General features: G+C 43.4%; 1 protein-coding gene across 1 annotated transcript; it reads right to left on the bottom strand.

Moving 5' to 3' along the window:
* Window positions 1–455: 455 nt before the first annotated feature.
* On the bottom strand, window positions 456–16,069 carry LOC118398161 (ATPase family AAA domain-containing protein 2-like). The gene is given in 29 exon segments (XM_035793226.2): window positions 456–967; window positions 1,171–1,299; window positions 1,488–1,612; window positions 3,196–3,336; window positions 3,969–4,091; window positions 4,412–4,571; window positions 4,890–5,053; window positions 5,056–5,085; window positions 5,203–5,338; window positions 5,545–5,730; window positions 5,995–6,181; window positions 6,314–6,431; window positions 6,650–6,964; window positions 7,169–7,259; window positions 7,394–7,553; window positions 7,667–7,755; window positions 7,990–8,164; window positions 8,466–8,581; window positions 8,719–8,827; window positions 9,433–9,525; window positions 9,664–9,681; window positions 9,968–10,085; window positions 12,793–12,933; window positions 13,019–13,097; window positions 14,198–14,273; window positions 14,635–14,740; window positions 14,953–15,002; window positions 15,293–15,387; window positions 15,635–16,069. Coding segments are annotated over 29 exon segments (3,480 nt in total). The 5' UTR covers window positions 15,752–16,069; the 3' UTR covers window positions 456–934.
* Window positions 16,070–18,465: the final 2,396 nt, after the last annotated feature.

An 18,465-nucleotide genomic window follows, 5' to 3' on the forward strand; every position in this document is an offset into this window, starting at 1 on the left:
ATTTCAACCAGCTGTGTCCCACCCTTAATCTTGTAAAAAATAGCCTATCCTCCCCTCACCAACTTTCCTCTGCCCTGAGTATCTCTATTCCACTGCCGTCTCTGCACCATCACTGTCCATATCAGGCTTTTTGCCCTCTGCCTTGCTCATTGAAACTACAACATCCCAACTACTAAGTGCTTATTTAGCCAGTACATCAACTCCCTCGTTCCCCTCCACCCCCACATGGACTGGGAGCCAACTAAATCTTATCTGTATACCCATCTGTCTAATCCTGCCATGTGGGTTTGTAGTACATCATAAAGCAGGTATTGTCGGCTACGTGAGGCTCATTATGTAGATAATCTTAAGAAGAACTAACCCCTTCTCAAATATCCTAAAGGCCCATAATAATGTTGTGAAATGTTGGAAAAGGAGGATAAAATTGCCCCATAAAGAAATCAAAAAGCCATACAAAAGATATACATACTTTAATATTATGCAATTAAAAAGGTAGACTCAGTGATATGACATAGATGCAGAAAGTAAACCGCATAGTTGTTGCAGAAATTGACCCACTAAGAGTGTTGAAGCACAAGTTTCAACTTCTCCACTGTTTTGGTCCCGTGGCTCCCACACTGTAAGAGCGTGAAGTGAACCTGTGCATATGCGCACATGCTGTGTGTGACTGTGATTTCAGACATAGTTCAAATGCATATGTAAAAACACACACTGTGTTAGAGTCAGTCACAAGTAAGAAAAATATACACGTCTCAAGTCAATTCTGACTCAAGTCCGTGCCTCTGAAATACTATAAATTATGGTAACTACATTTCTGACCAATGTAATGCATGATTAGGCTCATTGTAATAGGTAAAAATAAAAAAAAACGGAAAATCTTGAAATGCATCATTTTATTACAATATGGAAAATAGGAAAACATCAAGCGAAGAAGTTAGGAAAAGTTGTCGATTTCTCTCTTCATTTCCTAAAATGAGTGGAAGGAAATTAAAATGTATGTCAAAGTATAAATCACTTATCAGGATTTTAAGTAATTTAAGTGACTCACATGCACATACACCAGTTAACTAATTATGCACACATTTCAATGTAGGGAATGGTTTGTTTCCATACTCAATATATTTCCTACAACAAGTGACGTAAAAAACGGGGAAGTTGTAAGCCACATACCTGTAAGAGCTCTGTCTTATCAAAGTTCTGACGGTGTCTGTAGATGCTCTGACACAACAGAGCATACAGCTTCTCCAGCTGATGCACCTCATAGCCCTCAGTCTTGGACACAACTCTTTTGAGCAATTCCTGGACAATAAATGATACACAAATCAATGTATGAATATAGGATGAATGAATAAGTGTTTGGCTGTGACTTGCCATGACCATATTTCTGGTCTCCAATTTTCTGGGTGTACTTCTGATACAACTACATTGTAAGAAACATGGCCTAACCTTCTAAAAAAAATGTTTAAAAAACATTTTCAGGAGGTTACCTTGAGTTTGTCGTGGTCCACGACCAGCTGAGGGGTCTTCTGGGTCAGGATCTCCAGGGCCCTGTCCACGTCGATCAACTGCTGCTGCTGCACCAGAGTCCTGGTGGCACGGGTCACACGCCTCACTGTTGGAAGGAAACACAGGAAGCAATCAGGAGGGTGTGATGGGGAGCTGATAAGCTCAAGTCCCTTTAATCAGTGCTGGCTGAACAGGCTAATGCTAACACAATGGGCTATTGGTGTTGATATGCATATCTCCTAACATGCAAATGAGGTTTCTACCCAGTAACATTGGATCTCAAGCATTAAGTAGGGGGGCATGGTTTCCTATTCTAGAACTAAGGCACAGAAGACACAATTACAAGCATTTGCACTATTAATGTAGTTTGATTTTCTACAACAAAGTCAACCTTTTTGCATGCGATCATTGGCCCTCATGCTGTGGTGAACACATTTACAACCAAAGGAACTCACTCTTACAGAGTATTTAAATCAGTGCAGCCATGGATGTATCCCTTTAACCGATGTGCTGTGTTGAGTTAGAGCTCCCCAACAGCTGGAGCCCAAGAGGCCAAAGGTCAGTGAAACTGAATGAGCTGTTCCCTGAGGCCAGAAGAAGTAGCTTGCTTGCTGCCCGGGTCTGGGACCCTAATACAGACCTATGTCCCAGTCATCCTCCAACCTTACAGGCTCTTTGGTCTTTGTGGTGTGTTTCTCCCCCTGATCTACCTCCTCTGGCGGGGTGTCGTTGACTGGACTTGGGCCATGTTCCACTGGAGGGCTGGCAGGCTGGTGGTTGACTCCATTGACTGCCACCACTGGACTGGCTTGGATCCCAGATTGGACCTGTGTGAGGCCTGGCTGGTGTGAGTCGTCTGTGGGGTCTGGAGCTCGCTGTTGCCAGTCTCCATTGGGGATGGGAGTGGTGGTGGGCTGCTCTGCAACACAGGCCTCTTCCACATCCTCAGCAGGCTTAGTGGTCTTCTCTGAGGTACACTCCATAGGGGAGTCTCCACAGCCGTTCTCTAGAATAGTCTCCAAAGCCTGAGTTTGTTTCTCTTCGCCCTCCTCTATGCCATCACTCACATCCTCTTCTTCCCCCCCTGAGTTTGTGATCTCCTTGTTCGAAGAAAAGGAAGAAGTAGGTTTCTTTTTTCTTCTTCTTTATGACGCCGAAGCGCCATTTGCTTTCGCGTTGTGTTTTGGGCGGTTTCTTTTTACGGGCTAGAGGACAGGCTAGGAAAGTTAAATAGAGAAGAGAAGGTCCTTTAACATGATAGAGAACGGGACAGACAGATACTTCTCTATATCAATGAATATCATCTTCCTCTCCTCCCTGGCTCTCAATTTCTGCTCTTGCCTGCCATCGTGGTTTTCTAACTCTGGTCTTGTCTTTTGACTGGTTCACTCAACTGGAAAGAATCCTCTGCTTTCACTGTGGCTATTCTGTTCCTGTCCTGATCCTTGGCACTTCCACTTTCTATCACTCGTAACACATCTGGGAGGTATTAGTTTTTTGCCCTTAAACGTTTAAACACTGATAATAATAACTGCTTATGTACTGCAAATCAAGCAGTAAAAAGCTAAATCCTGAGTGCTGTCCCTCGGTGGTTGACCAGTGTCTACCATCATTTCCACTGGATGCTCCTCTGCTCTGTAACAAATAACCTACCAATAAACAGTTAAGGAGTAGAGTGGTGAGACTTACGTGCGGGCCGTGGGGTGTTGGCAGTGAACGGGGTGCTGGCGTCTTTGCCAGTGTTACCGCCTAGCCTCTTGGACTCGGCAAATCCTTCCTCTCTGGGCAAAGTCTGGTAGTAGGAGGGGACAAACTTTGAGGACGTGCACCCTGTTAGTAGACATAAACATGTTGTTAGCATTGTCAATGAAAACAAAGATGTTTTAAGGAAAATAAGAGAGGGTTCATCTAATCATTGGACAAATAGTTAAAGAAGCCGACACGAGACAATGAAACTAATACAATAGCTAGCTGAACTCACATTATTTAATTTTTTGGGTTATTTAAGTAGGCAAGTCAGTTAAGAACAAATTCTTATTTACAATGACAGCCTACCAAAAGGCAAAAATGCCTCCTATGGGGACAGCAAAACACACAAACATGGCAAGAGAGACAACAACTGGAGACAGGTTGCGCGCACTTTATTTGGATAGTCCGGATTTCCATCTGTAGATGCTCTACAGATGGTCATACTGTCAACAAACTATCTGTTGATAAGCAACTGCTTGCTAAGGTACGGTTAGATTTAGAGTAAGGATTAAGGTTAGGGTTAAGTTGAGGGTCAGGTTAGGGCTAGGGTTAGTACATAGTTAGTTGAAATGTTACTGATTGCAGAGCATCTACAGATGGACTACAGACTATCCAAATAAAGTGTTACCGAGAGGTTTTATCATGTAGGCTAGGTCACTACTTCAGTGTTCAAGTCACAGCAATATGTCAACGTTATAAGCAGCAGCAGTTACCTCTCTTGTTGCGCGACTCTCTGATCTGCTCACAGGTTCTGTTAAAGTCCTTGTCTAGTTCGTCGCGGATGATGGCGTGGGTCGTGTCCTTCAGGGCACAAGCCCGGTGACGAATCTGACGATCTGGAAACACAAAGAGAGAGACATTGATGACAGAGGTACACAGTAGAGGGCCTCGCCATCCATGGGACCAACTAAACTGCAGCAGAACAATGAGAACGGACAAAGATATCTTCAGAGAGATACCGAACAAAAAGAATATTGGAGTAAGATTAGCCTGGTCCCAGATCTGTTTGTTATGTCTTGCTAACTCCTATGGTTGTTGGCAAGACAGCGCAAACAGATCTGGAACCAGGCTAGAATTACACGTCAGTTATAATATAATAATAATAATAACGACAACAGCACTCGGTTTAGTGAGGTGGAGACGGTTGTAGGTATACCAGATGGGTCACTGTCAGGGTTGTACTCCAGGGCGTTCTTCCAGATCAGGTCCACGTCGTTGACAAACTCCCTGACAGTCACGTACTTGTGGAGGTCGACCTTGGACAGTACAGTGGAGAGGTCCATGGGATGCCTGATCACCTTAATATAGTCAGGAACCTGGTGAGAGAAGAAGACAAACCATTGATAAGATGGGGGACACAATACCACTCTGGTTGTTTCGGATGAGAGCGTCGGTAAAGGAGCGAAGCTACAGAAATCTGAGGTGACAACAGTGCATTCCACTAAGGGACCAGAGCTCACTTAGAATGCATGTGCTTGTATTCAGACTTGCTAGTTAAGTATTGACTACGTTTGGGTCAGTCAACATTTAGCTTCCATTAGAGTAATCTTGACTAGCACCCTGGACTACAACACCACAAAAACACCTCTTTCCTTCCTTGTTCCTCTCTTTTTCCCCCAGTGTTTTCTCCCTACCTCTTCGATGTCCACAGGCTTAGTGAAGGCCTTGAAGCGTTTGTCCTGGGAGAGGCGCTCGGTGACGTTGCGCAGGAACAGCCTCAGTTCCCTGAGTGTGTCCTCCTCTTGCTCCTCCAGACGCAGACGCTCCCTCTCACTCATCTGCCTGGGGGAGGAGGGGGGGCAAGGGGGAGCACCTCCATGGCATGCATCACTGAGTCAGGGGAGGGGGAGGAAGAGGGGGGTAAAGAAGGAGGGTTAAAATGGAGATGGGACACAAACAGCAATTATACCAAATGATTATCAAAAGGCATAAATATCTAGTAGGTACAGGCTTTCTTCTTGGACGCGGGTGCCTTGGCAGTCTGGCTAAGGATGAGATTCTCAAAGAACTTCCTTCTCTCCTGCTGGGTGGGAATTTGGATAGAGTGCACCTCTCCGTACTCCATCCGGAACAGAGTCTGGATCTGAGAGAGACAAAGTGTAGAATAGTTACCTCAGTGACTATTTAGGGTCTGCACCTCTACAAAGAGTATTTACTGAAGTGTAAAAAAAAAAAAGAACATGGTTACGAATCTACTCATGGGTTGAGTAGCCCAGTAAGGTCCAGGGATCACTTCTCTACAGTACTTGTAGTGTAATGCATGGCGGGAGAGGTCCAGATATGACCTACCTCGTCGGCCAGGTTGCGGTGAGCCACGTTGCTGGTGGCCAGCAGCATGATGGGGGAGAAGGAGGGGATGTCCTGCAGCAGGCTGAGGAAGGTGGCCTTGAGGGCCGAGCCCACCGTGTCCCACCACTGCTGGATGTGGGGGATGTACATTATGCTGGGTGAGGTCCGCTTGGCCTCGCAGAACACCTGGGGCAGGCAGGGCGAGAGGGGCTAAGAGGTCAATGACTGTGTATCACTTGCCAACCTAGCAATTAGGTCGGGATTGAAACCATCAGCACTGCACCGACATCTCGCTGCATTTGACTGAGTAATTATTTGCTTGATGGAGTTAGCCTTTCTACAATGAAGTCAACTCTGGGGCTATAATTCTCTGCACCACAAATGAGTGTAGCAAGTCGGTGTGCATTTTAACATTTTACTTCTAAAGGCTACATTAGTTCCAGCCAGTACCTGTGCACAGGCCTCCTCGGGTGAGGTACAGCTGACTCCAAACAGCACAGCCATGTCCAGGGTGTAGACGGGGAACTTCTCCAGGGCATGGAGCACGGCGGGGGCCAGGTGGGAACTCTGACCCGCCCCGGGACGCCCAGCCAGCAGCAGCCTGGGCCGGTAGGTGGTGGGGTGGCAGATCGCACTCCTGAAACAGAGGCGAGCGGAGAGGTGAAGTGAATGGAGACTCAGGGATGTGATTATGAATGGAAACAATGAGAATAGGGTATTTCTTTCAAGGCAGAACGTATCTACAAATGACAGGTAGGCTATATCTTACCTGGCAAAATGGAGGAAGCTCCCTTTGGTGGTGGCGTGTTTGGTGATGGAATTATTGGACGAGGGGCCCTCGTCCCCACTGTACATGATTTCATCCTCCAGAATGCTGTCTGTCAGATCTGATCAAAGGAAAAACTTGATCAAGTAATTGCAACAACTGAACTTAACCAATGATCCTCTCTAATAGTGACCTAGCTTGGTCCCACATCTGTTTGTGTTGTATAGCCAACATTGGCATGACATTGACCATAGGATTCGGCAAGACAACACAAATCAATCTGGGACCAGATAACAATGGCCGTGACTTAGTTCTCAGACAAAACTTAACCCGACCCACCTGCATCCCTCTTCCTCTTGAGGCCCTGTTCGGCGTGGGGGAAGAGCTTCTGCACTGCGTCCAGCACGTTGGTGAGGGCGGGGCCCAGCAGGGGCGTAACCACAGGGGTCAGGGCCTTGGCAGGGGACGACACAGCCCTCTGGGAGGCTGGCACCATCTTCCTCATGGCGGCCACAAAGTCCCGGCTGTTGATGTTGATGGAGCCCACGTCCAGCAGGAGCTTCTGGGACGTGCCGTAGATCTGGGGGTAGCGCCGGCGCAGCGCGCACAGGGCCGCCTCGGCACACACCGCCTTGATGTCGGCGCCGCAGTAGCCTGGGGTGCATAAGGGGAAGGTTGTGGTTAATACGTGGCATGTGTCAGATTGACTGTGGAACTGTGTTAAATCGATAGATTAATTGTGGTGATCTGTCTGAATATTATGAGACAACAAAACAACGTATTTTTGTTCTTACAATTATTGTACAATCTTGACTTGCCCAACGCTAGAGTTGATTTGGTATACATTAAATCACCTACCGACACATTTATCAGCCAACTCTTCCAGGAAAGGATCGGACGGTGTAGGATTCCATTGTCTGGTGTGAATCTTTAGGATATCTTTCCGGGACTGAAGTTGTCGACAGAAATGAAAGACAAGTGCACGAATAAAAAGTAACTGCATGTAGGCCTCTCAAGTCAAAGGAAGATTTGGATGGACATTTGAGTTTTGCACGCACACTTATTAACTAAAATGAGTCTTACCTCGCGATCAGGGAGGCCAAAGAGGAACTCCCTGTCGAAGCGTCCGGGGCGTCTGAGGGCGGGGTCGATGGAGTCCAGTCGGTTGGTGGCGCCGATCACCACCACCTCTCCTCGGCTATCCAGGCCATCCATTAGTGCCAGCAGGGTGGACACGATGGAACTGCAGGAAGGAACCACGAGTTGGGAGTATACAATGTTTAGTATGCAGGCACAATCAATGGTAAGTCTCTGTAATCAGTGGAGTGAGAAATGAGAGTGGCTGAAATGTCTCACCTGTGGATCTGGTCTTGACGACTGGAGCGAACCGGAGCCAACCCATCGATTTCGTCAAAGAAGATAATGGCTGGCCGCATCTGGTAGGCCTGTGGGTACAAATAATGAATTGTCCTATCAATGCAAGTATGTCCCTATATAATAGACATGACCGTCAAACACAGTATAGCCAGCCACCCATTTCACACCAAGAGACCAATAGTGACTTGAGCAGGAAATGCTGATAGGCAAATACTAGACTCAATGGTCTCACTAAGACTGAATGCACCAGTGATAACTATATTAATGATCTTTAGTGTGCTGTATGAGGGACTGTACTGTACCTGGTCAAAGAGCAGCCTGAGCTGGCGTTCCGACTCTCCCACCCACTTGCTCAAGCAGTCGGCCCCCTTCCTCATGAAGAAGGCCACCTTCCTCTCCCCCTGGCTGCACTCGTTGGCCAGCGCTCTGGCCACCAGAGTCTTCCCCGTACCAGGGGGACCGTAGAACAGGCAGCCCCTGCAACAGACAGGGAGTTTTCTTTGAATGGATCCTTGCAAAGGACTCAAAGGATCCAAGAGCCAATGAAATGAAGAGTGAATGAGGCTGTGATTAGAGTTAGGGTGGGGTGGGGCTTCAGTCCATTGACAGGATCCATTCTAGTTGCTCACCCAAGTAAGTTCCTCATCCTGTTGTAGGCTAATTCCTCACAATGTCATTATGGTAAGCTACCCCAAAGGCAATATAAATCAATAGTCAAAATAACTGCAAGTTACCCAACAAAATAAGTTAGCTATTCAACCCTAAAACCATTTCTCACCTTGGGGGCTGGATCCTGAACTTCTCAAACACCTCTGGGTAGAGCAGAGGGAAGACTACCATCTCCTTCAGGGCAGAAATGTGGCTTGTCAGACCGCCAACAGTGTCAAAGCACACCTTTGGAGGGAAGAGAGGGGGTTGGATCTTTACATAGGAGATGCAGTCTGATAACTTAAAGATCATATAATGTAGGCAAACCAACTTTTGAGATTAAAACGGCTTCAAATAATTTAATTGTGATGTTTAGAGCTCACCGACTGGTCAATCGCCATGGGGTCGACATCTGCAAGACTCGCACCCATCTTCATTCTGTCCTTATGGATTCCCCAAATGTCCTCTTTGCGCAAATTCAGCGGCAGACACCTGAGAGGGATTCCAAATGAAAGAGATTGTGGTTTTGGCAAGCTTATTCTGACCAGAAGCTCAAAACCACACTGGATTCCACTGGTGTGAAATATTGGACAGATTTAGCTTTAAAATCCAAATAATTATGTTCTGTACGTGGTGTCAGTCTCATACAGAGAAACTCTTGAGCAACATCATGTGTTCACTACAAAAGGTCTGGCACCCAATGAAGCTCACCAAGGAGATATCACCAGAATAACCAAGATGGAACCTTCGTCTATTATTATTACATCATCGATCACCACCACTCATGATGTCATAGACACAGTTCAAAAACATTCAGGAATGGGGAATCATTGCTCTGCTCACCCATGTTCATTATCCTTTAAATATGATTCAATCGTGTCCAAGATAATATGCCATGGCAAATAACAGATGATCAGTAAACAAATATAAAAAACAATCAAGTAATATGTAACAAAACATAGTTTTCTCCTTTCTTTAGTACTACTTTCTAGGGTAGATTTCAACTTTGAACTAAATTAAACATGTTATCATTATAGGGACAAGTCAAACTGTTGAAGTGTGTCAAATTGCTTGCTCATGATGACATGTTCACTGACCTGTTATTGGCTTCTTGCTCTGTGTCTTCCTCATCAGAGGAGTCTTCCTCATCAGAGGAGCTGGCTTTGTAGGTGTGCGAAGCATGCTTTCTCCTGTGGGTCAAAGCAAACCATAAGGAGACAGAGAAAGGAAAAAGCTTCACTGCTTTACTGTACTGCTCTCTCCCAACGTTGTCAGTTCCCAATAACAAATGAGAGACTTAAGTTGTTTAAATTGTGCCAAGGACTCACCTGCCTATGGACCCAATCCTGTTGTTTGAAACAGTGAAAAAATAAAATTATTAACCATCACAATGAAAAGTAATATATATTGACAAGACCCTACAATAATAGCCCATAGTCATATATAAAACCATAACCATTTATAAGGACCCAACCCATGAAACATAGCATTAATGGACCTTACAACATATTTTGGTCAAAACAAAGATTTTTTTTGTGTCAAAACAAATATCTGGACACTATGAAACCAATGTACGGGCTAAGACTATTGGTAAAGTGCCAGTACTGTGAAGTACAGTACTGTGGGATGGACCTGCCACTCCTTCGGCTGGTGGTGTGGACACTCCTGGGCACTGAGGCACTGATGCGGTAGCTCTCTCTAGTGGAAGATGCCTGGCGGTCGAAAAACATGGGAGGCTGCTTCCTGGATTCTACAGATGAAACAGTGAGAGAGGCGTAACATCATGATAAGCACTGATCTTGGCCACTAGTCAATCATTTCAGAGTGGGAGTGCTGATTGTACTGTACTGTGCAGCCGTCTTCATCGAACTGGCCAAGGCTTTCGACTCTGTCAATCACCGTATTCTTATCGGCAGACTCAACAGCCTTGGTTTTTCTAATGACTGCCTCGCCTTGTTCACCAACTACTTTGCAGACAGAGTTCAGTGTGTCAAATCGGAGGGCACGTTGTCTGGACCTCTGGCAGTCTCTATGGTGGTACCACAGGGTTCAATTCTTGGGCCGACTCTTTTCTCTGTATATATCAATTATGTCGCTCTTGCTGCGGGCGATTCTCTGATCCACCTCTACGCAGACGACACCATTCTGTATACTTCTGGCCCTTCCTTGGACACCGTGCTAACTAACCTCCAAACGAGCTTCAATGCCATACAACACTCCTTCCGTGGCTTCCAACTGCTCTTAAACGCTAGTAAAACCAAATGCATGCTCTTCAACCGTTCACTGCCCACACCCGCCCGCCCGGCTAGCATCAACACCCTGGACGGTTCCGACATAGAATATGTGGACAACTACAAATACCTAGGTGTCTGGTTAGACTGTAAACTCTCCTTCCAGACTCATATTAAACATCTCCAATTCAAAATCAAATCTACAATCGGCTTTCTATTTCGCAACAAAGCCTCCACTCACGCTGCCAAACTTACCCTAGTAAAACTGACTATCCTACCGGTCCTCAACTTCGGCGATGTCATCCACAAAATAGCTTCAAATACTCTACTCAGCAAACTGGATGCAGTCTATCACAGTGCCATTCATTTTGTTACCAAATCACCTTATGCCACCCACCACTGCGACCTGTATGCTCTAGTCGGCTGGCACTCGCTACATATTAATCGCCAGACCCACTGACTCCAGGTCATCTACAAGTCCATGCTAGGTAAAGCTCCGCCTTATCTCAGTTCACGATAACAACACCCACCCGTAGCACACGTTCCAGCAGGTATATCTCACTGATCTTTCCTTTAGCCAACACCTCATTTGGCCGCCTTTCCTTCCAGTTCTCTGCTGCCAGTGACTGGAACGAATTGCAAAAATCGTTGAAGTTGGAGACTTTTATTTCCCTCACTAACTTTAAAAATCAGCTATCTGAGCAGCTAACCGATCGCTGCAGCTGTACATAGTCCATCTGTAATTAGTCCACCCAATCTACCTACCTCATCCCCATACTGTTTTTATATTATTTACTTTTCTGCTCTTTTTCACACCAGTATCTCTACTTGCACATCATCATCTGCTCATTTATCACTCCAGTGTTAATCTGCTAAATTGTAATAATTCGCTCATATGGCCTATTTATAGCCTACCTCCTCGTGCCTTTATTTTTTTCCTACTGTGTCATTGACTTGTTTATTGTGTTATTGGCTTGTTTATTGTTTACTCCATGTGTAACTGTGTTGTTGTCTGTGTCACACTGCTTTGCTTTATCTTGGCCAGGTTGCATTGGAAATGAGAACGTGTTCTCAACTAGCCTACCTGGTTAAATAAAGGTGGGGGGGGTTATGTTTTGCTTTTTAGATCAGAATATTTTGTGGAGCTATGCTCTGATGAAGGTTGACTGATCGAAGGCTTACCTACTATTAAAATACATTTGTATCTGACTTGAGGTGTGCATAGACATTTTCCTGTTTTTCCAGTTTCATATTTTGCCTCCAGCACCCTTTACTTATTGGTTTTGGGTGTGCGGTAGACTCTTATTATTATATACGAGATCATCATGAATAACATGGACTGGGAACCTGATCCCAATCAGCACTGCGGCATTCTTCCACGAAATGTGTGCCTTTTGATATTTTAAATAGAAATTGTGCACCAATATTGAATATTAAAAGCCTGTTATATTAAATGAAGTGCCCTTCAATAAAGACCACATGGAGAATTTAATCTGATTATTTATATAAAGACTTGCTAAAGTGCCCAAACTCAGCATGTCCCTCCGTGCACCCTCTGCAGATTTGAACTAACTCAACCCCAGAATTCCTCAAAGTTTTCACCATAATTGGACAGCCCTAGTTATTTTGTTGCTTTGACAAAGTCATTTCTGAAGATTATTATCTATTTAATGTGATTAATTGACATCTTTCCCTCATTTTAAGGTCAAACCTGTTATGTGAAACAATTCCTTAAAACATATTTTTGAAAGAAATTGAACATTGAATAGTCAAACCCTAGTGTAAAAGCTTGTTCTACTCTTTTGGACCATGTTGCTGGTGTTTTGTGATGGAAAACACGGCAAGCCTGTTACCCATAGATAGATAGACTAGAAATGTTTTAATTACATTTTTTTGGGGGGTGAAAAAGGGGGATTTATGGTTGAGTTAAGAAGAAATCGTCAACCCTTTACGGTCAACCCTGCTACTATATTTGGCACTTATGATAGTAATCTTTTCATTTAACCTCTTGAGATGGGGAAACATGTTTTTTTTATGGAGTAGTTGAACATGTGCTCTTTATGACGGAATGTTTCAATTAGATTAAAGAAAGTTAATTGTTTTTTTGGACCAACTTCTCAAAAGGAATTGGTGGAACGACCCTGTTATGCTCATTAATTCAGATGAATAGTTAAGTAAATGATGGAGAACATTTTTCAGAAGACTAGTTCAGCAAAGAGTAATAACCATCCAGAGGGGCCTGGTAGCGAAGCACTGCTTTTTTCTGTCGAGGTTCATAGCGCTTGCTGTTATTGCCGTCTTCATCGTGCTCCTCATCTCCGTCGTCCTCATCATCGTCATCCTCCTCACCATCGTCACCAGAGTGCTCTGGAAATAGGTATTGGATCAAAAGTTAATGAAATCATGTTATGGTCAAACATGACTTTGACCTAAAACTACAATAGAAACAGACCTTCCGTTTCTTGTTTGGAAACTGCTTTTACAGTTGGACAATCAGTGGTCTTCTTCCGCTGGGCTTTAGAAGAGATCCTCTGAAATTCAAACAACTTCATAGATACAACTGGTATGGTATTGCCAATTCCTTTCATCAGTGGCCTGCATGACACAATGGCACATATCTCAGTGAGACTTCAATCTCAAAAGGTATTATTGGTCATTTCCTTCCACTAGTCTTATTTCCCATATCTCAAGATTAATCTGGTGAAATTCAAATTAACGTTCACTGAATATACAAAAACATTAAGAACACCTGCTCTTTCCATGACATAGACTGACTAGGTGAATCCAGCTGGAAGCTATGATCCCTTATTGATGTCACTTGTTAAATCCACTTCAAAAATCTGTGTAGATGAAAGGGAGGAGACAGGTTAAAGAAGGGTTTTTAAGCCCTTGAGACAAATGTGACACGGATTGTGTATGTGTGCCATTCAGAGGGTGAATGGGCAAGATAAAAATAATAATAATAATAATAATAATAAAAATGTAAGTGCCTTTGAACGAGGTATGGTAGTAGGTATTAGGCACACCGGTTTGTTAAGAACTGCAACGTTGCTGGGGTTTTCACACTTAACAGTTTCCTGCATTTATCAAGAATGGTCCACCACCCAAAGGCCATCCAAACAACTTGACACAACTATGGGAAACATTGGAGTCAACATGGGCCAGCATCCCTGTGGAACGCTTTTGACACTGTGTAGAGTTTCAGTCAGCTGCTGGTGAATGAGGCAACAATATGACAACAGTGTGAATTCGGTTCCTAAATACACAGCACAGAGGGCTGCTGAGGGCAGAGAGAGAGCACGAGAGAGATAGAGGGGGGTGGACCACAGATGGGTGCAACACCCTTACAATGGCCTGATAAGAGATTGTGTGTGGCAGCAGAAGATATAGAGCCTAGAAAAAGTGGCCTGTTATTATGTAAACACATTTCTACAGTGCAACAAGCCCTTGTGTTTGGGTAGAGTTAGTGTGAGTCTTCAATGCCAATCTCAAAGGGGGAGCATGTCAATTAATGGTTTCTTATTATTTGATAATTATACGGCATAAATATAGCCCTGTATTGTATTTCATCCCCGTCTTTGTGGATGGCTGAATGACAAAATTATATTTTACGAACTGGAAAAAGCCTCACTGTTTGTTCTGAGTTTTTCAAGTGGCAGCGCATCTTATTCATGTCATCAATCTTGTGGAGGACTGCCTCAGCAGCGCTATGGAGAAAAACAAGTAACAATAGAACTGATAGTATCTTTCTTCAGCATGATTTCATGGAGGCTTTTGGGTCCCAATGCAATAACAATTAAAATGGTGTACTTATCATTTTGGGGCAGAAGTAGAGGAATTAGTAATAAGCCTATAATAACCAACATGCCTGACATCTGTAATAACCCTCACATAACCCTCACAAATTGTTCTTAACTGACTTGCCTAGTTAAAGGTTCAATAAAAAATATTTTAAAATACTCCCTGTATTAGGACTATTCCCATGATACACACTCTACTGGGGAAGTACACAAGAGACTGTGGAGCAAGGACACATGGGGGGAGGGGTTATGTGGTGACGCTCCTTACTTAGGGATGAGGCAGTAAATCATGGACTGTTGGTATCTGGTGCTGCGTCGCACAACCCCATGGGGTCCCTCTGGTCTAGGAGACCCCTCTGGTCTAGGAGACCCCTCTGGAACAGGTATTCAAAACAATTCATGTCATCCACAATTTCATGTAGGTAAATGAGTCTGTGAATGAGAATGATTATTTAAATGGAGTAGATTGTGTGACATCCTCGTAAAAAGTGTTTTGTAGTTGTGTGTGTTATGACATGCATGTCTAAATAGATGTTCTAGGAAAGATCTTGTTTTCATCATAATGTGAAACATGCTTTAGGCTGACCAGTTTGGTCATCTTCACAGGCCTCATTGACCTGAAACCTGGGTGATTTCCTGTGAAGGAATTAAAAAAAATAACAGTAAAATATCATAAGAATGCTTGATGGTATCTGAATCAAAACTGTCTGTAGGACTAGCCTGGGAAACATTATGTTTAGTTAACATTCCACTCCCTGTAATTCAGCAAATACACAGAGTAGGCCTACAAGGAGTGGAAAGTTAGATAAACAGACTGGTACCCATGCTACTGACTCCTGACAAAGACACATCTGGACTTTATATCTGGTTTATGAATAGAAACATTAGCCTACCAATCAATATTTAACTATTGAGAACTGAGTTACCTTGTTATCTTCTTGACAGGTCTCCCATTCTCTGGTGTTTGTCCATTTAGCTCTTCCAAGAGGATAATATGCCGATCATTCTGACCAATATATCCCTGAGAAAGCGAACAGCAGAACTCAAATAAAAATGTATTGGTCAACCTTTGAAGGCATTGACAATCAATTGTCTTCCATCTGTTGAATATAAATTAAGTTTGTTTTGACAAAGTTTAGAAATGTTCTGCATAGCTAACCCACAATTAAGATTTGAAAAATTCCGTGACCTTATTTACAGATTGCCGTTTGCACAGAGGACACCGTAGAACGTTTGTTCACACACTGACTGTCATTTGTTCAACTCACGTTAGTCAAGCTTGCGGACTTTCTCCATGAAGTCTGCTGGGATGGAACGTCGGCGTCTGGTTGTGAAGACTGAAGTGTTGATTGGTGTGCTTCCGAAATGCTATGTATGATCACCATCGTGTTGAATAAACTGCGCGTTTAATGAGTTTACTAGGTAATACTATGGTCAATTATTCACAATTGCAATGTTAACAATGGTATGTATCGATCTATCCATCTCCATATAATTGCAGATTGTTAACGACCTTCTAGCAAATTTGAGATGTCAAAACTACTCTGCGTGTATAATTTCAAAACACAGCATTCTGGCACCATCCACGTCACAAACCGTATGCCTGGCTGCGTTCGTTTAACATCGCCTGGGGTGGAAAAGATATAGGGGGATTCCCTTGCAAAATGTTTTTTAAATGGAAGGAAACGGAACGAAACGGAGAGGGACTGACCTGAATTTGTCCAATAGAAACTCTCGTTTTAGTTGCAAACGTTCAACTGGACTAATAATTGCCAGTGGTGTGAAGTACTTTAGTAAAAATACTTTGAAGTACTACTCAAGTAGTTTTGGGGGGTATCTGTACTATACTTTTTATATTTCTGCCAACTTTTACTTCACTAAATTCCTAAATAAAATAATGTACTTTTTACTCCAAACATTTTCCCTGACACCCAAAAGTACTTACATTTTGGCAGGAAAATGGTCCAATTCACACACTTTTCAAGAGAACATCACTGGTCATCCCTACTGCCTCTGATCTGGCAGATTCATTATACACAAATTCTTTGTAAATGATGTCTGAGTATTGGAGTGTACCCCTGGCTATCCATCAATAAAAGAAAAACAGTTGTTTGCTTAATATAGGGAATTTTAAATTATTAATACTTTTACTTTTGATAATTAAGTACATTTGAGCAATTCCATTTACTTTTGATACTTAAGTATATTTAAAACCAAATAGTTTTAGACTTTTACTCAAATAGTATTTTACTGGGTGACTTTCACTTTTAGTTGAGACATAAAAAAAGTGACATTTATTTAACTAGACAAGTCAGTCTGTGTGGTATGACAAGTTCTCAATAAACAGCACAAAAGAGTCTTTCTGCCCAGGACACCATCCACCAATGAGGAGTTGACCAGAACAGACGAAGAGCATTCATTCAGTAGTTAAGTTGAGCTAACGTTAGCGAGGCAGACTAGCTAGCTCAATGGTTCCTAAACTAGGGTGGGGGGTCGCCGGATATGAAAATGGGGTCGGAGAAATTCCACAATCCTGGTAAAAAAAAAAGTTATATTGTAATATCATCTTTGTCTCTCAATCATTGTAATGTGCTTAACCTTAAAAACCACAATTCAAATTATTCAAATCTAAGTTCAAATTCAACCAGAGCACCCTGAGATCATGGGAATAGGCTGAACTAGAATCATTCCCACGGTGAATGGCTAAGCTCACTACACTATGAAACCACACACTATTGTAGAGACTTTGATATTACTGGCCGCAATTGATATGGTGAAAACAATGTGTGGGGAGGCAGAGGTACAGACACTCACATCAATACCTTTGTCAGATAACACTGTGAAACTAAGAATTGATGCTATAGCTAGCAATCAAGAGGAAACTGACTGAACGACTCAAACTCCCCCACCTTATGCTCTCCAAATGGACGTTAGCTGTGAGGGCCGAGATGCATTGACCTTTGTTCGCTTCATGTCGGGGGGTGGTATTCACGAGGACATTTTGTTCTGTCTCACGATTCCCGAGCATGAAATGGCACAGCGAATGTTCAGTGTGCTGCATAGCTATATTGATGAAAAACAGATTCCATGGGATCGAATTGTGTGCTTTTGAACAGATGGGGCTCCATCTATGGCAGGATGACGGGCAGGCCTCTGCACTCTAGTTATGAATGCGTTTCCTTCTGCCATATGGACGCATTGTATGATACACCTACTGAGCTATAATGGATACGCCGAGTGCAACTGGCAGCAAAAGAGCTGAGCGCAGAACTCTGAGATATGCAGCAGGTAACTTCGATTGTAGGCTAAACCACTGTTCGCAAAACTATGTAGAGCAGTGGAGGCTCCTCAGAGAAGGACCAATGATTTACAACAAAACATTTTGGTAAAACATTTAAAAAGTTCTCCTTTTTAGATAAAACTATACTAAATATAATCACCTCACCAAATCATTGATTAAAACATACTCTACAAAAAACATGGTCTACAGTAGTCCCAACAGCACTCTGTAGGGTAGCACCATGGTGTAGCCAGAAGACAGCTCGCTTCCGTCTTCCTCTGGCTACATTGACTTCAATACAAAACCTAGGAGGCTCATAGTTCTCACCCACTTCTACAGACTTACACAGTAATTATGACAACTTCCGGAGGACGTCCTCCAACCTATCAGAGCTCTTGCAGCATGAACTGACATGTTGCCAACCCAATCAAAGGATCAGAGAATGAATAGAGTAAGATAGAGTAGTTGACTCAGAGAGAAAAAGACAATAGTTGAACAGTTTTGAACAAATGAATTTCTTCCAAAATGGAGAAGCAATAGTGTGTTTTTTCCCTCACTTTCAGTTTCACTTAGCTAGCAAATGCAGCTAGCTAGTTTAGCCTACTCAAACAGAGGGATGCTATATTAGCTAGCTGTCTATGACTATCCAACAACACTGGAACTCTTGCAAGTCAAGGTATGCTTTCGGGTTTAAAAATGTATTTGCCCCCGGGGCCCGCCTGTGTAAGAGCTAAACTGCTTACTGACTGTACACTAATGTTACTGCATGATTGTAGCAGGTTTACAAATGCATTAGTTCTATTAGCTATGTTGACTATG

Source organism: Oncorhynchus keta, chromosome 19, assembly GCF_023373465.1.
Source record: "Oncorhynchus keta strain PuntledgeMale-10-30-2019 chromosome 19, Oket_V2, whole genome shotgun sequence".
Taxonomy (NCBI): domain Eukaryota; kingdom Metazoa; phylum Chordata; class Actinopteri; order Salmoniformes; family Salmonidae; genus Oncorhynchus; species Oncorhynchus keta.